Source organism: Xylocopa sonorina, chromosome 1, assembly GCF_050948175.1.
Source record: "Xylocopa sonorina isolate GNS202 chromosome 1, iyXylSono1_principal, whole genome shotgun sequence".
NCBI classification, from domain to species: Eukaryota; Metazoa; Arthropoda; class Insecta; order Hymenoptera; family Apidae; genus Xylocopa; species Xylocopa sonorina.
The window spans coordinates 13,730,283-13,757,664 of record NC_135193.1 but is presented as its reverse complement, the minus strand read 5'-3'; the positions used below and the strand labels follow the sequence as shown (position 1 = coordinate 13,757,664).

The following is a 27,382-nucleotide window of genomic DNA, read 5'->3' as shown; positions in this document are numbered from 1 at the left end:
CGAGCCGTAAGCTTCGATAACTTGACGCAAGTATCGATCGTACGGTCGCTCCACTGTCGTGAAAAGAAACAAAAAAAAAAAAAAAAATACCATTTTCTCGCTTTCGTCGATAGAAATGCGTGCGCTCGAGAAAAGTTTCCTCAGTCCAAAAACCAAAAACGAAAGAAAAAAAAAAGAGTAAATCGAGGACCGTCTCGGGATCAAAGTTGGATAAAAACAAACTAAAAAAAAAAGATTAACGCTAAGGACGATGATTTCCATCGTCGGCATAGTCGTTCCAGAAAAAGGAATCCATCCGCGGACGAATTTCTTTCTCGAGTAATCGTAGAAACGAGGCGTCAACGTGTTTTCAGAATATCTCGGAGCTCGGGAAAGACTCGCCTATAAAAATACCTTAACATCGTGTAACTTATCCTTAAACGACGAGCACTTTCGTGCCGTCGCCCCGTGCGTAAAGCTGCACGCGCACAGACACACATACGGACGAACGCATCACTTTCTCTCATTATCTTTCGCTCGTTCCTTGCTCTCACCGTCCAGTCTTCGCCCCCTCTATCATACAACGCGGAGGCCACAGGCTCGTCCACCTGGAGCGGCTAACGAACACCCACAGAAACGCTCATCCGACACACAGGCACACGGCTCTAACATTGGAAGACAATCGAAGAGTTCTTAAGCCACTTAATTTGCATAGCATGATCTTTGATTCTTGATCCGTTTCGCGCGCTTCGTCACCTGACCGACGCTGCGCAACACAACGTTTTCTCCCTTTCTCACACTCTCTCTCTCTCTCTCTCTCTTCCTCTCGATCCGCCATGCTCTCCGCCCTCTCGCGCCTCACCTTTCACTCTCGACGCTCGAAATTTGTCCTCGCTCCCTCGTCTTTCTCACGGATGACGAGGAGAAGAAGAGGAAACGGGGAAGAACGTTGCCACGATAATGAAAAGAATAATGAATCGTTTCGGAATATTGCAACGTTTCACCTGCCCCGGATCGGTGCGACGCTTCCTTTCTCGCGAGCATCCGGTTGGACGATCGGACGATATGGACAGAGGTTAACGAGACGAACAGTTCGAACGGGCATGCGACACGGGTCCAAGGGAGAGATCAATGAACAACTTGCTCGAGGGAAGTCGGAATTCGGTAGAAAAAAGCTTGGACCTCGTCTCTGTCCCGTTCCATTCGACTCCTGCCGCTCCATCGTCCTGTTTACGAGTCTCGATGGTCATTCTCGAGCATTCACGCGGGTACGCGCGACATTATCCTCGCATCCCGGATTTCTAGCGCGTCTCCTACTTATTTTTCCAGCTCGTTTCCACGGTCGAATCGTCCAAGGATACTCGCGAGCAGAGGTCGAGACATCCGGGCTGATACGATCTCGACCTTTCTACTAAACGTGCGTTAAATCTAAAATAGAAGATGAAGAAGAAGAAGAAGAAGAAGAAGAAGAAGAAGAAGAAGAGAAGAAGAAAACGGCCCTGGGTGGTCGAAGTCAGAAAGTGACTGGACGCTTACTAATGCAGCTTTAGGATTAATGACGATTAGATATCAGTGTCGATAGCGATATTACCTCTAAACGTTATTAATAATATTAATGCTAGCGAATAACATAATATAATAATATAATATATAATAATATAATATAATCGTAACGATTAATGATAAAAAGGAAGAGACGATCGTTTAAAGAACGAGAGTAAGATGCCTAACGTGTCCTACGAACAGAAAAGAAAACGCTTTAAATAAGAATCCCGAGTACGACGGAGAGGATGGTCCGTCTCGCGTGAGAAATGCAGCTCAAATGTTAAAAAAAAACCGAGAAAAATAATAATAATAATAATAATAATATTAATAATAATAATAATAATAATAATAATAATAATAATAATAATAATAATGATGATGAAACCTCTTCAAGTCGGTGGAACAGTCCGTCCCCTCTCCCCAAAGAGAACATTCTCCTGTCTTTTCGTTCGATACGTAAATTCTATATCGTGGTGGTTGTGTGTTTCTTGGGTCCAACGCTCTTCGAGCTCGTCTCGCGCGCGCGCGCGCGCGCCCTCTCGTCGATCCGATGATCGAGGTGTGTGCACGCGTGTCCTCGAGAGGAAGAGTTTCGATAAAAAAAAAAAAAAAAAGATAAATGAAATACCACCGGGAAGAGTCGATGGACCCAGAGAAGGAGGCGTTGCTCTCCCTTAGATCTTTAGATTCTCGAAGTCGGCCAGGGTGCTGCTGATCCTGTTGAACACAGGCAGTCTGGACTCCGCGTTGGGCGACAACGGTGACGGTGTCCTTGGCGTGATCTCGTCGGAGCCCAACGGGCTGCAGACGCTGTTCGTTCGCGGGCTGGGGCTCTGTCTCGTCGCCAGCAACCCGAACTCCTGGCCAAAGTTGAACGGCGGCTTCGGTAGGCTGGTCACGGACGGTTGTTGGCTGCAGTCGTCGCTGAAGAAGCTGGCCATCGAGTTCGTCGGCGACTGGCTGAGGCTCGAGGACGGCGAGATCGAGTCCCCTGTGCTGCCCAGCGAGAAGGTGGGACTGAGATTCAACGGTTTCGGCCTGGTGGCGCCGATCACCGAGCTGACGGTGGTCGAACCAGTCTGATGATGGTGATGGTGGTGGTGGTGATGGTGATGGTGCTGGCTGGTGGTCAGGCTCAACGAGTTCGTTCTGAGCAATGGCGGCGGGTTGTACGCGTTGGTCGTGCTGCACAGGCTGAGCGAGTTCGTTCGCATCAGATTCGGGCTGATCGCGGCCTCGATGGCCGCCACTTGGGGCGAGGCGGCGATCTGTTCGAGGAGCGTCACGCTGCTGCTCGGGTTCACGTTCGTGCCGTTGCAACCGTTCCCGCCAGCGGCCGCTGCAGCGGCTGCGGCGCTCAGCAGCGGGTTCAGGCCCATGATGTTGGGCTGCGTGGACCCGAGTTGCGCGCTCACTTTCTGATTGTGGATCCGCGCCTCCTCGAAGTTGTGAATGAAGTGGCAACGGGGCCCGTACGGGCAGAACCCGATCGTGTGGAACGTGCGGCACAGCTCTGTCTTGTATTTCGGATGACGGGCGAGATTGCGCAGCTCGCTGTAGCCGTGCGCGAACTGGCACTTGTCCCCGTACTTGCAGGTCCCGCTCTCCTCGAACGGCCTGCACAGCTCGGTTTTGTAGCGGGACGTGGGCTCGCTCGCGCTGCGATCCAGCTTGCGGTGTTGCTCGATCAGGGTGGTCACCAGGGAGGTGTAGCTGCGACGCAGGGGCGCGTGGCCGCCGTTGTGCCCTGGCGAGCCGTTGCTCGAGGTGTTCGTAGAGGACGTCGAGCTCGCTTCCTTCGCCTTCGCGGAGGCTGCGTTCTGTAACATAGACCAAAACCGAGGAATGTTCAACTGTTCCCATGTTCTCCGCCGATTCGTGCCTCGTTTCGTCGCGACAGGGACGGACGGGTGTCGTTTGAAAACGCGCGTCCAAGAACCGATTTCATTAGCGGTGCCGTGGCGGAGTCCATATATTTCTGCCGCGGTGTAAGGGTCTCCCGACGAGATTAGAATTACCGATACTAAATTACGACGTCGTTACTATAATAGCCGCGGTTCTCGTGCACGCTCCACGTTGGAACAGCTATTCCAATCTGCAGGCAGCCGGTGTGTACGCGTCGGGAGGAACGGGTATTGGAAACGGTCGGATCGCAGAGGCGACCGGGAGATAAATAATATCCAACGTGTGGACGTGGCCATTCTTCCCGCGTCTGGGGCTCGGCCAAAGAAACGTACACCCCGTGCGTATAACATAACGGGGAATCAGCGTTTGCATTCGCGCCGTGTCACCATTCCGCGAGATAACTGCGAGAGAGTCGAAGGTGGATTACAGTTGATTGCCGTCGTGATTGCGGTAATTCCAACGGGATGGACGGACAATACGTCGTTTACCCGAAAACGCAAGTCTCCGTCGCTGGGGATATTACGACATTAGCGGGGCTCTTGCGCAACGACGCGACGCTTGATTTATTTCTAATGGAACTCAGAGTTGCAGGAAACGCGCGCGATTCCTTCGTTTCTCGAGAGGAGACTCGATCGATGGTCACTCCCCTCGGTGTCTACGAACGCTGAAGGGAAACTTTTTCGACGCGCGAGTTACGACGTTCGCCAGGGATCGATCAGAGCGATGATTAAAACGAGCGTACGGTATCGAAGCTCACTGGTGCGCGCGGCGCCGATTTCTTGCGCGTCGAGAGAGGCTTCCGACGCGACTTCATTCTAGAAAAACATTTTTATCACAACAAGCGGACGCACGTGTACGGCAATCAAGTCAAATTATTCGACGGCCTCCATTATGAATCTTCGACTGCTCGTAAATTATGTTAATGGAAATTACACTGTTGTTTACAAGAGTACCATCGTAATACATGAAATTTACATTCCCCGAGAACGTCTAACCTTTCGGTGTGCCGGAGATTGTGTACGACCAGAGCATTTATTTCGCGGTCAAACGCGTGCAACGAGCTTCGAACGCGAATTCATCGAGCTGTGGACACGAAATGTCCGATTTCAATATTAAGGATACGGATGCAGGACATTCGTTGCAAAATCGCAAAACTACGCTATTCGCCGTCAATTATTCCTTCCACTGGACTCTATAACCTATCACGTTCCTTGATTCCTGTTTTATTGCTGGCAATTTTCCATCTAACGACCATGTGGGAAACGTTATCGTTAATTGTCTTCGAGCGAAGAGATGAAGCTAGATGGACGATGTCGGGGGCAAAATTATCGGCGCGACGAGCGCAGGTAGAACGGGATGGCGGACACAAAGCCTTCGAAAGGTTTTGGTGAATGGAATGGTGAAAATCCGTGGAACGAGAAACTACCTGGAGACACGGGTTGCCCGTGTAGACGAGGAGGACGCGCCCCTCTGAAACAATCCGATTTTACGGGACCTCGAAACGGGCCGAGAAATCTGGCTTAGGCGAAGCTTTCGAGGGATCGACCGCTTCGAGCCGTAAAACGAACCTTTCGTCTTTTCCACGATAAATTTCTGCCTGTGAAAACCATCGTTCGCCTCTGTGTCTCGTTAAGTGCTACTTCTGGGCACAAGGTTGACTATTATCGTGGTCGAGTAGCGATTCCAGACTTTCTAAGGAAATATTTCAATGACGATTCGATTTTATTGCTTCGTACGATTTTACTGAAATTCTAAAATTGTTCGCTCGATGCAAAATAATTGCATCGACTTACCAGAATCGCGATAATAAACCGATACTCGCGTGATGAATTCTTTTTCCTCCGGACTGAACAGTCCTTCGGATTTTTATTGGCTCGATTCGAAGAATCGATCGTGATTAATTGAATCAATCGTCGATCGACAACAGACGTCGAATGAAAACAATTCGAGTGGTAATTAAGCTGGAGCTAACTCGGAGGGAACGATTAAAACGCACTCCAGTCGGAGGCATCGAGGAGGAAGTATCGAGGACACCGAGTTGCCGATCAATGTAATCGATCGAAATCTTCTCGGTTTACACATCGCGAGGGGAATAAAAACCGTAAACAGGCTAGATGCAACTAAATGGCTTATTACGCGAATTTACGGTCTTTAAATCACGTGCGCGATCGTGGCTCGCGGTAAACATTGTTATCGCGACCGTGCGGCGATCACTGAAATCGCTATCACAATTACACCACGGCGAATCGATCGTTTCATAAAATCATCGAGAAAGACAGAAAACAATGATTCATCCGACCGATGTGTTTATTGAATCGTCACGTGTGCCAACAGATAATTCATCCAGTAGATCGAACAACGCAGACCACCAGGCGTTTTGGACCTATCAATCCTAATTGTTCGAATCAGTGATCGAGATCGTGATTTATAGCATTTTCGAAAGAGTTGCGGGTTCGTCTAACCGGAAGAATCGACAACAACTACCATCTGGATAAAATCAAACGCGTCCTTCGATCGAGTCACGTTAAATCAAGTGATACGAATCGATTTGGGATAACCGATCGGACCATCGATCCGTCGATAATTCTAATCGCGAACCGCGAATTAATTGCTCTCCGTATCTGATCTACGGAACCAAAATTAATTGGTCCCAGAATCTCGCCAACGTATCCATTGGCGAGCTTCAATCGATCACCCTTCATCCTCGTTTTCCTTCAGATAGATCAGTGCTACGTCGAGCACTGTTTCACGTACGCCTGGAAATTTCCACGAGCACGTGTGTCGGTGGAGTTGCGAGCGCGCTCGCTCGCCGCACAGTTCGACGTCGCGCTGCAACACGTTCTAACGCTCGCGTAATTAGTCGTGCCGAGTGTACGTAGGTATTAAATGCAAAAAGAGAGAGAGAGAGAGAGATAGGGCGGTAGAAGAGAAGCAAACGGGGCCGCGGGAGTGTTGGTTATCCCACAGTCATCAACGCGCAACGGGCTGTTTATCGCGGCGCGAACGTGGAACGACGCGCACACGTACCAACTCCGTACGCTCCTTATCAACCAGGCCCTGGTTCGTGTGTAAATGCAATAACGTGCGAACGGTCAACAGGAGGTTTTTATGCTTCCTCCTGTCCGTGCCACCGTTTCGAGGGCTCTGGATCACCTTCCTCTATGCTCTATCTGTTATCTTCGCTTTTACGTGCACCGTTGCCGGTGGATCCTTTTGTTTCGCTCGCGAACGCGAATCCAAATCGATATCGCGCGCGACGATAAAGTCGTTCGCGTAGCGTGACGATGGAAATTTGATAAAAAAAAAAAAAAAAGAGAGAAATAACGTACGCGATGGAAACGTCGACGAAGACCAGAGGAGGGCGGAAAGCTTGGGGATGGCGGGTGAAAGTGGCGAGTGCTCGCGAACGTAACGCGATTCGGTGAAAACGAGGCTCGCGAGGAACGTGCCTAGCCACGAGAAAATGAATTCAGCGAAAGTCACGATTCGGAAGCGATTCGGGTAACGAGTTCGCGCGTCGATCGATCCGCTGGTGGTTAGCCACCAGCGGCCATGCCAGAATTAGGCTTTCGCTGCCGTTCATTGATGAGTAATGAGCCTGTGACCCAGAAGCGATTGCGCTAAATACAGTAGAGCAGAACGGACACGTTTAAGGCCAACTACGTTGCGTGTATACGCGGTTCGAGAGCGGTTAATCCCATCTAGGCTCGCGTCGCCTCCGATTCGACGTTCTATTTCGTTCCATTTCATTCGGTTTTGGAATTGTGACGCGCGTCTCGAGATCGATGGAGAGAAGCATCGCGGAGAGCAGAAAACGTGTCGACGCGTAACGCGGACGGCTTATCAGCCGCGAGCGTTCGCAATTTATCCTCGAAGCAATGAGAAAAGATAAGAGATCTTTTTGGGAGCGAGTAAAAGGTGAAACTCCGCGTTATTCGCTGGAGTCTACGGGCGAAAGATCCTCCGGCATTGGAATGCAGAAAGTGGAATCTCGTTGAAACGTGATAGATCGGACGACAAAGAACCAGGAGGAAGAAACGCGGCGGAGTCAGGATTCTAGCGGCGTCCCCGCAACCTCTTCCAAGAAATCCGCCGTCAGGAATCCTCGAATCGCTCGCGAGGCGTCCCGTCCGCAAGATCGATCGCTCTTCCTCGAATTCTCGCGTATAATCGCGGCTGGCTCGCGGATCGGCCGAGGAAAAACCTATCTGTTGCGTCAATCCGACCGCACGAGACTCGCGGACAAAGGAGTCGAGCGATCGCTGTGCGAAACCCGATGAAGAAAGGGGAGCAAAAACTGATTTCTCCACCAGAAATTTTCTCCTATGTATCAGAGAAAAATTCTAGTTATCCAACATCGATCAATATTATGCGAGGCATTTAAACCATTCCTACAGAAGAAAATTTCAACAATGACGCTAGGAGTCAAAATAAGAGAGCGAGTTGACGATTCCTCGAGAAATCTTCAGGACTGAAAAATCGCAGCAGCAATTTTGCTACTCTCGACGTTCATTTAATCGAGTCAGCAGCTTCCAGCATAGAAAGATTAGCAGCTTTCGTCGTGTCGAGCCATGGGCAGCTTTCGTTTCTCATCGCTGGCTGATTCACCGAGACCTTAACGAGCGCGACACGCTGATAACTGGTCTCTGTCGTGGATACGCCGTAGTGACTTGTGTAACAGTCGCCGCGTTGATCGTTACGCGAGATCTCGATTCTACGAAACAGCTCGAGAGTTTCCACGAAACCGACTGAAAATACGCGTAGCGCCTTTCATTCACCCGATTCGACGCCAGAGACGAGAATGGCGGATCGCTGCTGCGCCTTGGTCTCTCTCTGCTGCTCCACTTTGCGTTTAAGCGAGCTTCGTGGCTCGAAACGATTGCAGCCGAGGGTATAGTCGCGTTCTAGGGTCGAAGGTACTCTCGCTCGACAATTTTGCTCAGCCTTTTTCTCTGGGTGTTCGCTGAAATTTTCCTCTTCCATCGATTTCTTTCACGATCCAAGTACAACTGGGCTACTTGACCGTGGTAATCGGATAGACTGACAATTAGTCAGGCTACTCGTTTGAGTCACAGCGTTATCCTTCAATAATTTTCAAGTACGTCACTCCAGCGTTTGTCCATTAAAGTATCGCTGTCTTATCGCTATTGTTGTCTCGTACGAAAAACAATGAGGCATCGGGTACGTAACGCGAAAATTGAACGAAACAAAAAAAAGAAGAGAAGAAGAATTGTACACGCGGGAGTAATAATTTGATAATGCATCAAAGATGTTATCAACGATGTCTAGCGCAGTAATTACTAATCAAACCTGCGTTTCCACGAATGATAAGGAATTAATGTTGGTTATAATGTATCACGATTTCTTACATAACACACGCGATAAACTATCTCGCAAGACACAGAAAAATCTGTCGTGTGCGACACGTTTTGTCGTGTTTCTAGCTGATGGATACATTTTTAAATAACGCGCGTTGATAAAGGATCCCGTGTCTTTTTACGTTAATTTAAGTAAACGTCGCATTGTTTATAGCCGAGCGAAAGTATTCTCCAATCCGTGAACGTGGAGAAATTTTTCCAGACGCGGTCTGATAAGGTGGTAACGCGATTGATAAACGAACGACGCGGTTGATACCGCCTATCTATTTTGATATTATTGTAAATTTCTCTCTAGCAGATTTCATCGATAGTTTAGAAACAGAATTGTTGAATCTTCCAAATTTCTAAAAGTTTCTTCACCAAACTCCGAAAAAAAGGAATTAAAAACGTGGTCCAGCTTTCAATATATCCACGTTCTGAATGGGAATTCTGACGAAAATTTCCTTGTCTTCGCTATCCAGTCTACAATTTCTTAAACTTATTAATTAAGTACCCTAGGAGTACGCTAGCACTGTCTGACGGCGTTCAGAACAGAGGAACGTAAGAAATTATGCAACATCGCGAACACGTTGCGCACACATCCGCGCGTTACCCGTGATAAATTGCAGAGAGCGTTTATCCGCGCGTATTTAAATATTCCACGTTCCCATGACATCAGAAAATTGCATTGCATCAGGGAAGAACGCAATACGTTCCACGTACGCTCCCATCGCGACTTTAATCGACCCGTTCGATCTAAACAATGCACCACTTTTCCCGATCGAACCGAAGAGAGCCGCGTGAAAACGAATTTCCATCGCCAACTATGCCAGCCTCGAGCTATATCTTATCCGTTTAACAGGTTCGCATCGATGAAACGAGCGATTCGACCAGCGGCGATTTTCAAATCGTTTCAAATCTCGCGTCGCTTTTAAGCCAGCTTTCCGAGCGACGAACGTTCCACGGAACTGCGAATGGTAACGAGCGCAAGTTCGAATTCGCGTTATTCTCGTCTCGCATAACGAGCAGAACAGATAGCAATGGCGGGAGATTACGCGAGCCGCGTGTCTTCACCTTCAGATGCGAATCTCCTCGCTTTTACGCTTTCGCGGAGAGGCGGAAAAATGGCATTCCAACGTAAACGTCCAGGTCGTTTCAACGATAGAGCCGGTCGATAGAGGTTTCGCGGCTCGGCCGTTCTATCGCACGTCCGAGGATGCGAGGAACGAAGACCGTGGATCGGTATCGAAGGTCGGAGGTGAAAGTAGGCAGGGACGAGAGGGAAAAGGTTGAACGCGGACGAGCCGGGAACGGAGAAGCAACGGCGGCGCCAGTTGAATGGAAATCGGCACGCTGATTCTTACGTAACCGTAGCCTCGCTTAACGATCCTAATTACCCGTTTGTCCACCGTGGAAGCGATTCGAACGGTAGTCGCGGACTCCGCGAGGCTGTCAGCTGTCGAGCCCTCGCGCTCCACACTCTAAAAACATCCCCAGACTATAAACACCCAGCGACTCTGCTCGATAACGAGCTTCCTTGGAGAACGATATGACCGGTTGACCAATCGGAAACGGCTCTGCTTGAGTAAACAGACGAGTTATCGTTGGTCAGCGCGAGGTCAGACGAAAAGTGATTGGACATTTTCGTGTTTAAAAGAGATCATTGCTCTGTTTGAAACGATACGTTAGCGAAGATTAGCGTACTCAATTCGTCGAAGTAACCAAAGGTTTGCAGGATAAAATATATCGAATTACGATATCAATTTGTAGAACAGAGTTTCGCGCATTTCGTGTCCATTGCTCGAATAGAAAAGCAATGCTCGTACTCGCGCGGGAAGCAAATCGTGCGACCGCGAGTTAGACCGTGGATAAAAATGAATAGCGCGTGATCCCTTGTTAACCTCATTGTTCGAATTTGCAGTAGGTTACTTTTCGTAACGACAAATTGACCTCCGCTGCGAGGCGTTTACGCCTCGTGGTCCGTGCAATTGCTCGAGAGCACAGGCATGCAGTGATATCGTGACATCGCGAGTGTCACGTGAACGCGATATAAAACGAAGGAAGGAAAAAAAAAAACGAAACAGAGTACGATCGAGCAATATTGCGACTGTGACGTGGCGAAATATCCGACTGAATCGCGGATGTCTCTATCGCTGTTTATGGAACCGTTTTCTGCGTGGAACTCGGCTCTATTCACGGTAGAACCGCATTGTTGGAAGCATAAATACGACGAGGCACGAGCGAGAATTTGTTTCTCGACTGCGGGGATCGTGGAGGCTTTATTTTTTACCTCTCGGTATATTATTATCTCGAGTGAATCCGAGTAACTTTCCGTTTCGCGGTTTATATATATAAGTAAACTGGAACGCGGTGGATTCGAACGTCGAACGGGGGCCTGGAAAACTGTTACGCTTATTTTCGTAGCTTTCACGGTGAAAACGAAATTGCACGGACGCGCGGGCACGGAGACGGAAAGTGAGGCTCTCGTTGGTTACGAGCGAACGCGAGGAGAGACGAATAATAAACGGACGTAATCGGAGTCGGATAAAAAGTAATTGCGAAAGGGAGAAGAGAGAAGAAGAAGGGTTCGTCGCGTCGAACGAGTTACCCGCGGCGATCGTCAGGGATCTGGGAACGGGCTCGCTCGCTCGCGTGCGTTCGACGCCGTTTTCAAGGCACGACTCGGCCGGACGGACAAAAGAAGCGGGCGCAACGAGAGAGCCAACGAACGTTTCGCTTTCCGGCGCAGAAGAGCGTGTCGCCCCTTTCGAGACTCGGCGCGCTGGTTTTTCCCTTTGTCGACGACGTGACCACCGTGCGTGTGCCGGCCCGCGAGTGATTGTAAAACGCGATGACTAACGTATGATTCAGTCCTGATACCGAGTGGAAAAGATGGCGGCCGGCCGTGTAAAAACCGGATCCGAAACTTTCTGAGCCGATTCGCTGCACTTGTTCCTCTCCTCTTTTACCTTCCTTTTCGCTTCCTCGAGCCGGCCTGTTCAATGACACTTTTTGCACCCGTGCGCTATCCTACTCGATGGCGGCTGTCGAGGATGGATCCTGCCATCCTACGAGCTCGAAATCATGCGAACGAGCCACGGGATCGGAGTGGGATCGAAGTGGGATCGGAGCAGTTCCTCCTCGAGCTCAGCGAAGCATTGAAAGAGGTAAAATTCTTAACTTATGCAACGACGATGTTCTAACCAAGATGTTACACCTCGTTCGTTGTTAATGAAACATTTAATAACACATCGACGAGATCGATCTCGGGCTAGGATGACATCGAACACACGCGAACACGCGCGTACGCAACTCGCGGATTACGTTCAACTGGTTTCCTTTCATTAGCGTTTCCGATCAATCGAAGGTTAAACGCATTAATGCGACTAATGAAAGAACCGCGGATGTTTGTGTATTTATGGTAAATTTAAATATGTAGAAAAGGGGAACAGAGCACACGTAATATGCAAAGATATGCGCGTTATGCAACGCAAAGTGTATGTTCTTTTTTTCTTCGCGTCCAGAGAGTGAAACGTGTCTCCGGTTGGTTGGAAGTTTCTGAAACGCTAAGTTTCCGTGCGTTCCGTGCGCGCGCGAAACGCATCTTCGAATTTGAAATTGTCTCGAAACGAAGGCGAGCTTAACACGCGATAGAGCTAATCGGATTTCGTACAGTTTGTCACGTACACTGGTGACTGTCGAGCGTGCGCCAGCCACGGTTTGTTGGACGTTGCTCGGTGGACTCGAGCGGCAGCCGACTTCGAGCGCGATCTTTCGATTCAAAGTCGAACGGTCTTTTTCGCGCTCGCACACGACGCGCATAGTTTTGTATGCAAATGCAGGCCCGCACTTGACGATATCCAAGGTGAACATTAAAAACCAGCGAAACGAACGTTAGTAATTGAACAAATATATGGAACAGGCCGATGTTTATTCGCGCGTTTATTCATCGGTCCTGTTTTCTCAGCTGATCTACTCGTACGCGCATCCACTTCGATTTATGCGTTACGACTAGGCATGGTTCAACAAATACGTCCCGTATAATTGATATCGGGTCGTCGTGGGCGTGCGCGTGAAATCGACCGAGACCACTCTTGATTTTTACCAGTTTCCACGGCTACCGTGCTTCATTCGATTATAATAACAAATATATTTCAAACTCAATCTATCGAATCGGATAAAAATCGTTGGGCGATTATTTCGCGTTCTCACACGAATATAATTGAAGCAATTACGATTAGGGCTAAACGTAATTGCAAGCGTTACGGATGCCGTGTAGCGAAAGATAAACTGAACGCTACGCGCGCATACCCGGGTAACGCGGAATATCTCCGCGCTTATTATTTGCTTTACGTTTGCACACAAGTGCGCTATTGTGTTTGCTTTATCAGGATCAACCTTCTGTAACGTTTCACCGCTGGTAGAAAGTTAAACAGTTTTCACAATCCACGTGGTTGCCTACTCATGGTTCCACGTACGTATTGTTCCCAACTTTTTCTTACCCGTTTCCCTTGCTTTTCCAACGTCGCTCGGTCAGAAGTCATCGGGTCCAGGGTGAAGCGAAACTTTTTTTTTTTCTTTCGCTATTATTGGTGAATCGAGACACGATGATTTGGAAATAGAAACTTGTTTATCCTCCACGAACAGAAAAAAGGCGCAGAATCTCGCAAGTACGGTCGTTCAAACTCCAAAGGAAGCACCCACGAAGCAAGTATTAATCGAAGAAAACGAGGAACGGTGGAAAAGGCGCTGAAGGAGCAGCAAGACTGAAAAATCGGATTCTTTCCATCGTCCAGGAAAACTGTTCCACACATTATTCATCGTGTATCGAGGGCAAGTCACGGTCCGGTCGTTCGCTGGTTGCGTACAGGCACGATTCACGTGGCTACATGCGAGCCAGGCTTAAAACAGCCCGGGAAACACGTTGGCCCGCAATCAATGTACCATTCAAACTCGTTACGATAATTCATCGCGGGACAATGGAAAAATCCTCGACCGGTTGCAAACGCCGCGGTGTGCAACGCTTGTCCGTTGCCCGGACCGGAGACAAGAACCGGGGTAAATCGAAAATAACGATTTAATTAAAAGGACAGCGCGTAAACAGGAGGCTGCGAGAGGCCCTGGTGAACGGCTCTGGTTTGTCTCGCGCGCGTAACACGCATCGACGCTGCCCAATTATTCTCGACGTGTGTGCACGAGTATATTCAACGTTCGAGACAGCGGTATCTTCGCATTCGTCGATAGTGAAAACCCGTATCAGCTCGCGAAAGCGTTCGAAAAGCAGCGATAACAATGAGAAGCAGCGAGCCGTCTAATCAAAAAGCAAATCGTACGATACCTTCAAATAGACGGCCTCCGATAAAAGTCGTGCGGAATCGCGTGTTTTGATGCCGCGTTTCGAACTTCGGCTAGCAATTAATGGCCAGTGAAATTCAACAGCGACGACATTCGCGGCGATTAACCGGCGGTCAACAATCCTGGGGGATCAAAGGCCAATTGCGCGCGGCTTTTTCTTGCCAGCGTTGAATTCCGTTCTTGCACGAACGTCGGAACTCGACTCGTGGAACGTGGAATATGATCGAGTCGATAGTTCCACCGGTAATTACAGCCAGGATTTATCTGCTATCGTTTAGAATTCTGTACAGAGTAACGTTTGTCATCGAATGAATAATAACGAACGTATTGATCAAGTTTTTCCAATAGTCACGATAAAGAGTAGCAAGTGAAATCCATTCCGCGTGCAGGGCATTTAATAGTGCGCCCAGTGAGTGATACAGCGATATTGAAACTCATCGATAAAAAATTCGTTTAAAAGTATGAATAATGATTACGTGGAATTCGTAACGAGAACCCATCGAGGCAGTGAATCACGTTCCTTTTCTTCGCCTCGATACGACGAACATTACATTTTCCCAGTACGCGTTCTCGAGTATGAGATTTCATTGCGCACGCAGATGAGAAGCCAGCCAGACTCCGCCGCGAAGCGAGCGTTATTTCCTCTCTATTGGAAATCATGTACGCGATACTAATTGTGCGCACCATTGTGCCTCGTTTTCTCCCCGATACCGAACGTAATTTTCCGTAATGGAGTGTACATTGTGCAACACAGACTGATGCAACTCGATAAATAATCGTATATTAATCGCATAAAACGGCACATCGGCCTGACGTTGCGTCAGATCGACGCGCAACGCATCTGTCGAACGTAACAAAATAACCTGGTTGCCAACGTAGATTAAATAATTAACAGTACCAGCGTTAATCGGCGAGTAAAGCGTAAGCGCAGCGATTTTTCTAAACGCAGATGGCACGAACGCCCCCGCGGCCAGCGAGGCAAATTAAACCGCGAACCATGAAGCATTATCATCGGCCACAGCAATTACAATGAACACGCTTACTATTCGCGCAAGAAACGCATCGTCCACTAAAGTACATAAAATATCTATCCTCGTCATGGTTCGTACACGTAGGATATAAACAGGCATGAGAAACAGCTTCTTACTTTCCCATGGCATCTATACGCTATGCCGCGGAGAGTCCTCGGCAGACGCGACTAACGAACCAGCCATGCAACGAATATTCCTAACGCGGAGGGATCGTAAAGTAAAAATCTGCAACAGGTAGAACTCGACTGGCATTAGTCAACTCGCTCGACGGCTCGAATCACAATTTTCGCTCGTTATCGAAGGAATCACGGTAAACGCCACCTACTCGAAATCTATCGACAGCGCGGAAGGTACACGCGAATTCGAGTAATAAAAATTCGACTAGGATTACGAAGCGAGGAACAACGCGAGGCGAAATAAAGTGTGGCGATAAAAAATATGTAGGTATAAGAGAACGGTGAAATCACGATCGTCCGAGCGCGAAACAAAGACCGACCGAATGCATCCGTGGAACACGAAAATACAGAGTTATGCAGAGGCCAGAGTCGACTGCTCATAAAACACACGGCGCACCGAGTGCAACGCCGGCTGATTCAGGCGTCGCTGCACGAGCACGAAGACTTTCCTGTGCATAAAGAAACTGGATGCACGTGTGCATCGGAAAGAGCAAGTGTGCGACGTGCAAGCACCAGCGAACACGCAGCCAGCTCGTGGGGCAAGTATACAGGGTGCTTTGGCTGCTGCTGCTGCTGCTGCTGCCTGCCTGCCTGCTTGCTCGCTCGGTGCAGAGCCGTTTTCATGGTCCCGTTTACTTTTTATTTTTCCACGCCGCACACCGTTCGCCGTTTCACCACCGGCAGGCTCGTTTAAATTTACTGGCTAACGAGAATGGAAGGTGGCTACAACTGCGCCGGAAAAATCTCTCGGTACACCCGTCGAGCTATTTTCGCGAGAGATATGCGATAGCCGGGTGCTACTCGATCGTGGGTTTAATTAACTCCCGCTACGTACATTTACGGTGCATTCGAAACCAAATCGTACTCGATTGCCTTTGATCCACGAATATTTGTAGACCTCTGTTCTTTTGCTGTCGCGAACAACGTCGAGATATATGTAATAATAGTTTGGGTGATCTGATTGTTTACACTGGCATTCCTCGCGCGTGGATGATCATTTGTTTACTACGATTCCGACTTATTTGTTTCTCGCGATGCGACTATATTTATCGAACGCGACAAAGGTTTCAAGGTATTCTTTTTATAAAAACGAATCGCTGGGTATAATTGAACGACACAGAGACACGCGTCCCGCTGGTTTTTCAGCGCACTTTTAAACAGATCACCGGTGGCGCTTTCCCGTAACGCTGCTAAGCGCGGGCTATTCAGAAGCGGCTTCGTTCCTACGGGGACTTTCACTTCGTGGAACGAGCAGCACTTGAAACGCTTTAAAAAGCTCGCCACACAAGTCCAAGAAAATCCATCTGGGCAAAGAAAGCACATGTGCACCCCGTGCGTGTTTGTAAAAACCACGCGCTCGGTACACATGGCCGAACAAAAAGGGTACGCGGTGTTTCCAAGCTATATACCTTCGTCTTTCCTTTATTCTCGTTTCCTTGCCCTTTTTGTTCCTTCGCCTCGTCCGCTTTTTCCCGGCTACCCCCTTCCTGCCATTTTTCATGGAAAGAGAAAGAAAGAAAGAAAAAAAGGGAACACAGAAGAAAAGAGAAAAGAAACGAGAGCTCGAGAATTCACCACGGAGCGAAACGAGCGAGGGAGAATTTAAAACCATACGCTCCCGTTTCTATTTTCGATATTTTCGAACAGCTATTTTTATTTCTCGATAATTAACGCGCTCATTTTCCAATTAGCGAACGCGCCTTCGATGCATCGCGACAGGTTTTCGCTCGAATGCAATTTCCGAAACTCATCAACGAGCTCGACTTGGTTCGTTCAGAGAGTGAATATTTATTCAGAGACGTAAGAGGGAAACGCTCGTCGGTGAGATCTTTCTATAAACGTTGCCAGCAGAACCTGCTCGCTGCGAGCGGTTTCGATTCTTTCCCAAGGATCCCCTTCGAGTGACGCGCGCGATCTTATTCGAACCTGTGCATCGTGCTTGCGAAAAATTCAACGGCAATTAACTTCCCATGGCGAGTCGCTCGTTTCTATGCGAATAAAGAATATTCGTACGCGTCTATCGACCGATATTAAAACAAGAGATTAAGAATAGAGCTCGCTCGAATAATTGTCTAAATAAAATGTCTATTCTCCACACGATGTTACGTGTAAAAGAAGAAGAAACGAATAAGTTGGGAAAATCGAATTTCAACGGATGGAGAGCATCGACGACTTTCACGCGCGAGGAACTTAGAAGTCTCTCGGTACACGGAGTATAGTCGTCGTCGTAAGGACGAATTTATGGCCGTTTATATGCGTATCGTCGTTTCTAAAAGCAATGATTAGCGAAAACGGAGAATCGTGGCCAAAAAGAGGCAGAGAGCCGCGGCGGGTCGCGCTTGGAATATCTTATCGAATGCTCGTTAACAACGTTGCATATCCTCGGTGGCCATTTTCGTCCGAGCTAGCCCGCGCTTAATGATCTCCATAATAGGGATACGCGCGTATCTCGCCATTGTATCATAAATGCCATAATTGCAAATTTACGGCCGGAGAAAGCGAATCCGTTGCTGCCTGGGTATGCAAAATAACACTTCCTGTATTATCCGTTACGCGGGAAATTATCGAACGACTCGAAGAAAGTACTGTTAATTGCCGCCATTTTTCCAACCGTTAACGGTCGCTGTTCGAAAAACGATGAAAAGGAACGAAACTTTTTCGCACCCGTGTCGGATAACCGAGAAAAATAATCCACGACACACGCGCAGTAACGCAAAACTACACGCCACTGCAGAGAGTATCCGTGATAATCGAGGATTTGCCTCGTGCTCGTCGTTACAGTCATTACTTACAGAGAGTTGATCATTTTTACAGACATTCATCCGATTCGAATACGCCCCTGATGTCATTTTTCAAGCCCGATCGCCATAGAGAATGCCACGCTGCCCACATTTAGTTAACGTAACACCGCTATTATCTCGATTGCGCAAGAAAAACGAGAGGATCCCGCAGGATCTTTATTTAATTTCGTTTCTTTCTAGAGAAACGGATTACACTGGCGGTGGGGGTTTCAAGGGTCGACGATAATGAAAACAACACCGATTTACCGTCCGTGTCATTTAATTCAACGAGACTCGACGACAGAGCAGGTGATTTATTACGCGAGCAAAAACTTCAAACGTGGCCAGCGACCTGAATAAGGTAACCATAATAAGGTAAAGTTACTCGAGCAACAATCAGGCTATGCACCTCGAGATAAATTACACCGGAAGCCAATAACATTGTTGAAAAGATAGAGAAAGAGAAGCTTTGCTTAATGCAACTAACGAGTTCAGCCGAGCAGAAAGTACCACCGCGTTGTTGCAAGCCTGCCTGGAGCCTTCTGGGCTTAAGTCCCCAGCCCAGTTGTTCCGCCCGTTTCTAACCGAATCAATCAACAGTGGACTCTACAGTGAAAACTCCTTACAGTGGCGAGGAACGCTTCGAACGGGTCGAAAGCAAGAAAAATTCTGATTCGTTGAAACGAGCGCTTACGATATTAGTCGACACGGCCTTGAATACACTCCGCGCGATTTTCTAATTTCTAGGGAAAGTCATTCGAGCGCGATTTTTCTTTCGACGGCCTATTTTACGCGTCACAGTTTTACCACCGAGCCTGTTCAACTTTCACGTTCGTTTTCGTTTTTTAAATCACGACCGTTCTAGTTTTCCTTTCTTCGTTAAGATGATTAATTAATCGCCGAGCGAACGAAAGGTGAGGGGTTGGAGGGGGGTCGAAGGGAGAAAGAGATAGAGAAAAATAACCCGAGTCGTTAACGATGAATTCATTATTCCGGTCACGCAGCGGAACACAACACAATATCTTATTCGAAATAGCTGTCCGATGCACGCGGAATACTTATGGACTCCCTGCGCTAATCACTATTCCTACCTTTCTCAACAAGGTTCGTGTTCCGAGTATAATGTTTTAGTAATGCAACGCCTGCACGCTCGACAGACACGCCTTTCTTTCGCGAGTCTCTCGCTTCGATCGTCGTAATAAAATATTTCTCTCTCTCTCTTTCTCTTTCTCTCTCTCCCTCCCTCTCCCTCTCTGTCTCTCGTCGGTCGTATATCTGCCTACTGATATTCTATTATTAAAGATACACTGTGCAAAACACCGTTTTTGCGGCGATCCGCAGCCGCGCGCTAACCTTCCGCGCTCGCCATGTTTTATTCAACGTTCGCCGTTACATACTTATTAAACGGCTCCCACGAACTCCGTTTTTGTTCGACTTCACTTGTTGCGTGACGCGCGCTACACGAAAAATCGATTATTTATACGAACCGAGCGCCACGATCGGCCAGCTCCTCCTAAATCGAGAGTTATCGAAATTCGGGACCGGTTCGCGGCGATCGCCGGACGATCGAAGAAACTTCGTTCGGTTCGTCACATCTCCGTGCCACTTTCTAAAACAATAAAATCTTCGACGATCATCCTGCCTGGATGCAGTCAAATAATTCCATAACACGAAGAATTCTCCGCAGTTTTAAATAAAGGAGTCTGCAGCAGCGTCAGATTTCACGTTTCTCGAATCGTTCGACGACTCGATACGAAACGGAAACTTGGCCTGAATCTTTTCCACAGAATCACCGTGGAAAGTTGAGGTATTTCTTTCTTTCTCTTTTTTTTCTTTATTGGAAAGGTGAATCGTCGAATAAATCAAGCGTGAAAGTGAAACCGAGATAGACGTCGGAGGAGCCTCTCGAGTAGAAAAGAGACGGGGTACTCTCGCTTTTTCACATGTGAGACAGCCTTTAACCCGGCTTGGGAACAGAACGCGTTGCGAGGAGCGCATAGAAGCAAGGTGCACGACGGCGCGCAGCAACCCTCCTCCTTCTACGCCTTCCGATGCTTTTGTGTATCCAGTTTCTTTTCAGAATCTGGGAACATTTTTCTGGACGTCTCGTCGAACAGTTTTTGCGAGCGGAACCGCAAAAGGGAGACAGGTACGAATGTCTCTGATAAAAGGATCAAAACGAGAGATTCCATCTGCTCGAGGAATCGTACGCGGAGCACGGTTCTATGCGAAATTTGTTGAAAATTGGAAAAAAAACCGAAGCCAAGCGGATGAAATTCTTCTGCTAGAACGAACCGATGAAACGACCACTCCACTTTTTTCCTTCCTTTTCCTATCTCGCTTCTTCTCGGAGATACAGGAACACGTCTCGAACAAGGAAAGACGAGCGAAGTCCTCCAAGTGCAATCGGTGAATCCGCTTCGATAAACGAGGAAAAAAAGATTCGAGCACCTGGTAAATAGATGGCTAAGAAGCCAATCGGTGTAAGTCAGTTACGCGCGAAAAAGCGGCGGCGTAAAATATCAACTCATCGTGCGAACGAATCACTGCCAGCTCCGCAAAAACCGATATTCGACGCCCGCCTCTGACGAGAGGATCAAATTATCCACTCTTCTGTACGAATACAGAATTTCAATGAACGCCACTGCTTATTATATAATTCAATCGTATAACTAAAAGAAAATTGATTGTTCCTTCGCAAACAGGTTATTTTTAACAGTATAACAGCTGAACGCCATTGCGATATTACATATGTTAATATTAATAGTAAATATTAATTACTCGAAACGAGAAAAACAAAGGGGGTCTAGAACCGAGAAAAAAGTGAAAAAAAGTATGTCGCATGAACTAAGCCCCCGTGCAACGAACAAGTTCGCAGTATCGGAATGCATTTGCATAGCTAACTCGCAAACGTAACTTTATTAAGCGAAAATACTAACGAGATGACCTTTCACTGGGAAAGAGTTTCACGCTTAAAGCTACGGGTTCTCCTGCGACGTGCATGCAAATTCAGATTCGTCGAAAATAGTATTCACGCAACCACAGCCGTCGTCTTTCGTTCGCGCGGAGGGCAGAGAAGAGAGCAAGGTGCGCGCGTACGAGCGTCAGAAGCCCCTTCCTGTGTGCCTCGCGGCCCTTTTGTCCGGCGAGTTTCTTTTCAGGAATATGAGAAATTCCTTGAGCCACGTACCAACACCGTAAAGAGCACTCGTCCGATGTCCCCCGTTCACTCACGGTTAACGTTACAGTTCGGTTAATTCGTGTATTCCACTTGGAGACAACCGGTTCTCTACTTTTGGCTCGTCTAATTATTGATTTTCTGCTAGAAAATTAGCGAAGACCAATTGCTACTACACTGAGTTGAGAGAGTATGAGAAACATTTCTGAGGTGATTTTCAAACATACAAACGACGAAATATTCTGTCGCTCGACGAGTGTAGAACAGAATGGCTGTCGAGAGGTGTTTAGTAAGCGAGCGTATTTATACCGCGACAATCGTAATAGTTCCGATACAGTCTTAGAAAGAAGCAGTGGTTTTTGTTTGGCCTACTTTAATCTACGATTACACGGACTTTAAACCGGATAACAAGATACAGGCGGGCACCGTAAAAATGGGCCGGTAAATGGCAATGGATCGTTATAAGCGATATGCAAGACCACGGGGCAAAAACCGCCGCTGTTTTTACGCCATCAGAATTCACGGACAATTGGCTGTCCGCGGTAATTGTTCTCGCGATTAGAGTCCAACACCACGCGCGTTTACCGAACCTTCCCAAACCTGCCCAAAAAAATGATCGATCCTCGAAACCGTCCAACGACAATCGTTAATAACCTGTTGCGCTCATCACGCGAACGAAGGCAACCCCTTTACGCTAACAACGAGCACCGGTTCCTTTTCACGAAGTCTGGCAAATTGGGAATAAAGGGCGTAAAGGGGGGAAAGAACGCGTGCACGGCAAATACCAGCATGGATGACCACGTTACGGCACTGGCTCGGTGCTCCAGCCTGTACAGAGAAAGAGAAAGAGAGAAAGAGAGAGAGAGAGAGACTCGACACAAAGAACAGGCTTCTCCCTTTCTTTCCTTCCCTGTTGGGACACCATGCGTGCTCCCTTTCGTTTCACCTTCCTCGCTCGCCGCCTTCCATTTCTACCCGGCGCTGGGCCGCGCTGTTCTCTCGTATAGTTTCTCATATAAATTTCGCGAAAGTTTCGCGGCGAGACGAAGCAGCGAGCACGGCGCGTCCTCTTCGCGAGAGTTTTCCACGCGCGCACCGCATCGCTTGGCCTACACGCCTATCGGCCGTTCTCTTCGGGTTCTCGTCCGTCTCGCTCCCTCCCGCGGTTTTCCGCAGTTGGCTCTCTTTTCCGTCGTAAATCCGAAGCAACAGGTTCCCCGGTCGCCGGTTGCGGCTTGCATTTACCGTGAGCCGCTTTTTGTTGCCGGTTGCCCGCGCGCGTTGTTGCTCTCTCGCTCGAGGCTAGGTTTCCACTTTCAGAAAAATCCGGACCGAACGATTCCGCCGTGGAAGGGCGCCGTTGCAGCGGCAGCAGCAGCACCCTGGACGCTTCCTTCGACGCGCCCTGATCACCGTCTCCGGCCTTTTCGAACGCAACCTGTCTTTTCCATCCTTTCTATCCACCCAGCGATAAATAATTTACCGCCCATGCCGGGGCACGGCCATCGTCGTCGTCGTCGTCGTCGTCTGCGCGTGCTCGTGCGCGCGGCAAGCCATTTTCTCAAACGCGTTTACGTTTTATGCTTTATGCTTCCGTCTATTTAGTGTCCAGCCGGTATCCACCGCGGACCCGGCACGACGATATTTGAATAAATTTCGTTCAAACGGCCAAGGGAGGAAGTGACTGGAGAGAGAGAGAGAGAGGTTGGATATACGTACTGTACTGCTGCGAGTAGTACATGCGCGGAATGGGACGAGAACATTGTGGTTCTTGGTATTCCACGGTGAATAACTTCTTTGAAGTTTCTAACGTTACGCGCATGTTTATTAGATGCGTGCGGTTGACACACGGCGCTGTTTCAACTTTGCGCCCGACGTTTGGTACGTTCTGTTTGAGCCACGGGTTTATACGTGCCCGGCGCCACCGACTCCGTCTCTAACGGTCCCTTTTCTGTTTAGGAACAACTCTTTTGCCCGAACGGATGTTCGACGCCGTGTATGCGATCCATTACGTGAAAAATTGATAACCGTTGCCGATATCGAGGCTGAGAGAGAGAGAGAGAGAGAGAGAGAGAGAGAGAGAGAGAGAGAGATCGCTCCGAAATCGCGCTCGCGGATTTATCGATCCGCCAACCGGGCAGATTCTAAATCTATCCGTTTATCTACCATTGTAACAGGTTACGCGCGATAGTAAAAATTTACGACATCCAGAGGCTCGTTAGCGATCGCTTCCTGCGGGCAGATAAGACCGCATACCCGAGAGACGCGAGGTAGCGAGGAAAGAAAAAGGAACACTGGACGGGAGGGTAAAGAAACTCTCGAGCCCTGTGGTATCGTATGAAACTGGGCGCTATCTAAATAGCAAAGTCCAAAATTCGAGCGTCGCCTTAGACGGGCATCGAGCACGAAAGTCGAGGAGGCTCTCCCTCGATCGAACGAGTTTCGAAATCGTCGAGGAGAAATTGCCGAGGAAAGTTACGAGCTGCTGTACAGTTGAGAAGTAACGGGAGGGGAAAAGAAGTCGCGATAAAACTCGAGACCCGTGTACCATTCGTCGAGCCTGTAAACAATGATAACGAGGCTGATTAAAAATCCAATAAAACCGGCAAAATCGTGATTTACAGCGCTCGCGGCTCGATACGTGTCTGGCGGTACGTGAAAATCGTAATTTCCAGCCGTATTTTCGCGAGAAAATCGGTACACGAACCGATTCGGAGCCGTTTGGTGCAGCTCGCGCAGCGTGCTTACGACATCTACATGGGTAATTCGAGGCAATAAGGCCCACCCGGTCGCCAGGCTCGCTTATCCGGGCCAATCGTGACCGAAGTAAGCTAGTTAAAGCGGAGACTTGGCTATGAATAAATGAATGGAAGGCTCGATTCACCAAGGAAACAATTTATAGAACGATCGTGGTATTTTTACACGAGAACGCGCTCTCGCCCACGTGCTCGTTTGCTTTTCGTTTTGATCAATGCCCACGGTTTAGGCTCGCTCCACAGTTGAAATGAATTCTCGATACTCGATAGGAGGCGTGCGCGAGGCGAGCGCGCGTCTGCGTGCGTGTATTTCAAGTCCGATTAAAGTGGAGCGGATTGCGGTCCCATTAGAATTGTTGGAATTCATGCGACCAGAGCGGACACTTGCGTTCGAACGAAAATATTCGATCCGACGTTGGTGGTTCTTGATCCGTGCTTTCGATCGTACGTTACGCATCGAGACGGCAGCTTTGATCGAGCGTCGATCGAAATGAAAAATGGCGACGAGCGCGCGTCTGGTCTCGACCAGATTCGCGTTACCTACGCGCAAAAGGAAGTTACCGCATATATACATAAATGAAATTATTTGCCGGTTTTCTCGTGACGCGGAACAAAGGCATTTGTATTCAAATTGGTAAATATCACCAGATATGATACAATTTTATTACACGGTCGTGTTCCAGAGAAACCGACCACTTGCGAAATAAAGGAAGAACAATCCCGCCAGATGTTTATAAAACACGTTTGCGTCAGACGGCGGAATAAGAAGCGTACATTAACGGATATATGCGAAACACGATTCGCGAAAACTAGTCGGGACGCGCTGAAAACGGAATATCAGCGAGCGCGCGCGTTGCGCAAAAATTTGTGAAACCCATTCATAGTCTGGCTCTATTGCGCGAGGTTGTTCCGACGCAATTAATTAGATTATTCGCGACTGCATGCTAATTAAACGTACGCTAGAAACGCGGGATACCGTCCTCAAGCTTGATTGAAAACGTTATTCCGAATAGCCGAGAAACACGATCCCGTACCCGTTCTGGACACTGGATGTCATGGACACAAAAGTAACTGTACCCCAATGCGACACAATGTGCGAAGCAATTTGCTTCAATATCGAGCACGCGAGTCGAGAGGATATCTGTCGAGCTATCTACGAGGCACGTACGACTGGAATTTAAATAATTCGGATATCGTTCTGGTCGATGATGGCGTGCGGAACGTTCACGAAAATATTCCGGTTCGTCCACCACGGCTCGTCCTCGTGCAGAGGCACAAGCTTTTCCATCCGAAGAAAGCGTAACGTTCGACGGCGATAAAAGTGAAACGCAAATCGTCCGGTTGGATTTCAGAAAGGTGTGCGCGGCTGTGAAAGAGAAAGAGGACGGAGAGCCGCGAGAAGACTCGGTCTGCTCGCTAGGTTCGACTAGAAACGACGAGGTCGGGGCGGGTTCGTGCGAGTCACCAACTGCGAACGATAACAATGTCGGCCGCGAAACGAATGACAATCGATCGACCGTACGCGGCGAATAATGAAACCGCGCGGATACACTCGCAGCCGATCGTTTCGACAGATTGGACGTACGCGCGTGTAGCGTTGCTCGAAAAGCCGACGCACACAACGGAGAAACGCGTTCGCCGGATGAAAGATATTTACAACGACAACAAAGGGGACGCGGCTTCTAGCGTCGAGCAAAAAGTGAAGTTCGAATTTGTTTTCGTGCGAATCCGACGATGAGTCAGAAACTTTCCACTCGCGGCCTGTCCGAAATCGTATACAATCGATCACCGCGAAGCTTGCGTACACCTCTCAGATTTCAAATATTTAACAAACGTATCGAGGATTTTAAACATTTCGCCTACGGACGAGAAATTCGAGAGATACATTCCAATTAAGCGAATAAATAATCGAGTAACAAGAATGGAATCGAACGGTTCGACTGCTTCGACGAGGTATGAAAAATGCGATCGTCTTCTCGCAAACGAACGTACGAAACGTCTGTACGATAATTAAATACGATATACATTGTAGAATAGGAATTTGTCGCGAATATTTGCGCCTCGTCGAAGCGACGTCCGATTCCCGAATAATTTCGCCCCGCTTTCGGGGGATCTGAAAATAAATTCGAAAGCAGCGTTAAATTGAACAGACGCGAGGAACGCGCGCTCGCGAACACGATTTAAAGGAGAAATTTCATCGGAAACAAATAAACGACGAAGAAAGCAACGGCCACGCGATCGAAAATAACACTTGCATCACACGGCCATCCTCCCGTGTGGCTGTTGCGCGCCAAAATAAATGCTCGCTCTCTCTCTCCGACCATAGCGGCCATAGTTACGCGGCGAGCTGTGCGCCCTATCGAAAGGACGCTTCGTTCAATTTTCAGTAAATACGCGTTAAGCCTGCGGCGTGCACGGATCCCCGTTCAGGTCGGGGCAAAGATCCTCGAGGCACTCCATTTTCCATCCATGTTTCCATTCCATATTCGTCCAGCGGTGCAATAGACCGTGGCAGTCGGCGCGAAATACACACGTACGTGGCGCACGTACCAACACCATCGCGGAAATGTTTGCGCCACGGTACCACCGAGTACCAGCGAGTACTACGACCGCCGCGGGAGACTTCAACGCGGGGACAGCGCGCGCTGCGAAGTTTCTCGGTATTCGCGAAATAGACACGTGCTGAGTCAACCATCTTCGCCAACAATCCTAACCTGTCGCGTATCCCTGTTAACAGGAAGATCGATCGCGTCGGATAACGCCAAATACGACCGCGAGCAAACCAAACAAACGTCGTCGTCGTCGTCACGCGTCACCTGATTCATAACAAAGTTCGCGACACCCCGCTGGTACAACAACAGTTTTTCAATGCCACGCGATGTTACCGTTCGAATAAAACTGATATTCCTTCTACTGTTCGCGTTGCAATGATTGGAAACGGAGGCGAAGAGACGGAAGTAGAGTGTAATAGTGGAGACTGTCTTACCTTGAATAGATGCTCGGTACACTCGAACATGGGGGTGCTCATGACGGCAGTCGACATGGTTCTTTCGTTTTTGCACAAAAAACACACTGGGGATTGGTCGTAGAACGTGGTCGCTTCCCTTTTTCGAGATCTGCTCGGCGTGCGTGGCGCAGGAGAGCCGATGCGTGCGAAATCGAGTGAAAACCGCGGCTCTTTGTTACGTATGTATATCAACTTCGGGAAACACAATATAAAAAAAAAAAAAAACTGCCACTCCGACGATACGCTCCGCGTCGATTTACATTGGTAGCACAACCCGATTACGATTCCTCTCGAACGTGACTTGAGGAGATTT

The 27,382-nt window shown here is 48.5% G+C and overlaps 1 protein-coding gene across 1 annotated transcript; it reads right to left on the bottom strand.

The window, feature by feature from the left end:
* Positions 1-2,141: 2,141 nt before the first annotated feature.
* Tis11 (Tis11 zinc finger protein) lies at positions 2,142-27,156 on the bottom strand. Its single transcript, XM_076909960.1, has 2 exons — positions 27,049-27,156; positions 2,142-3,344 (listed from the first exon to the last, which is right to left on the bottom strand). Exons 1-2 carry the CDS (start codon positions 27,103-27,105, stop codon positions 2,199-2,201), a joined length of 1,203 nt encoding a protein of 400 aa, XP_076766075.1. The 5' UTR covers positions 27,106-27,156; the 3' UTR covers positions 2,142-2,198.
* Positions 27,157-27,382: the final 226 nt, after the last annotated feature.

Coding starts and splice junctions, on each gene's coding strand:
- Tis11 (XM_076909960.1), bottom strand. CDS start 27,105: ATGTCGACTGCCGTCATGAGCACCCCCATGTTCGAGTGTACCGAGCAT. Junction 3,345..27,048: donor GTACCGAGCATCTATTCAAG/GTAAGACAGTCT, acceptor TCTATGTTACAG/AACGCAGCCTCCGCGAAGGC.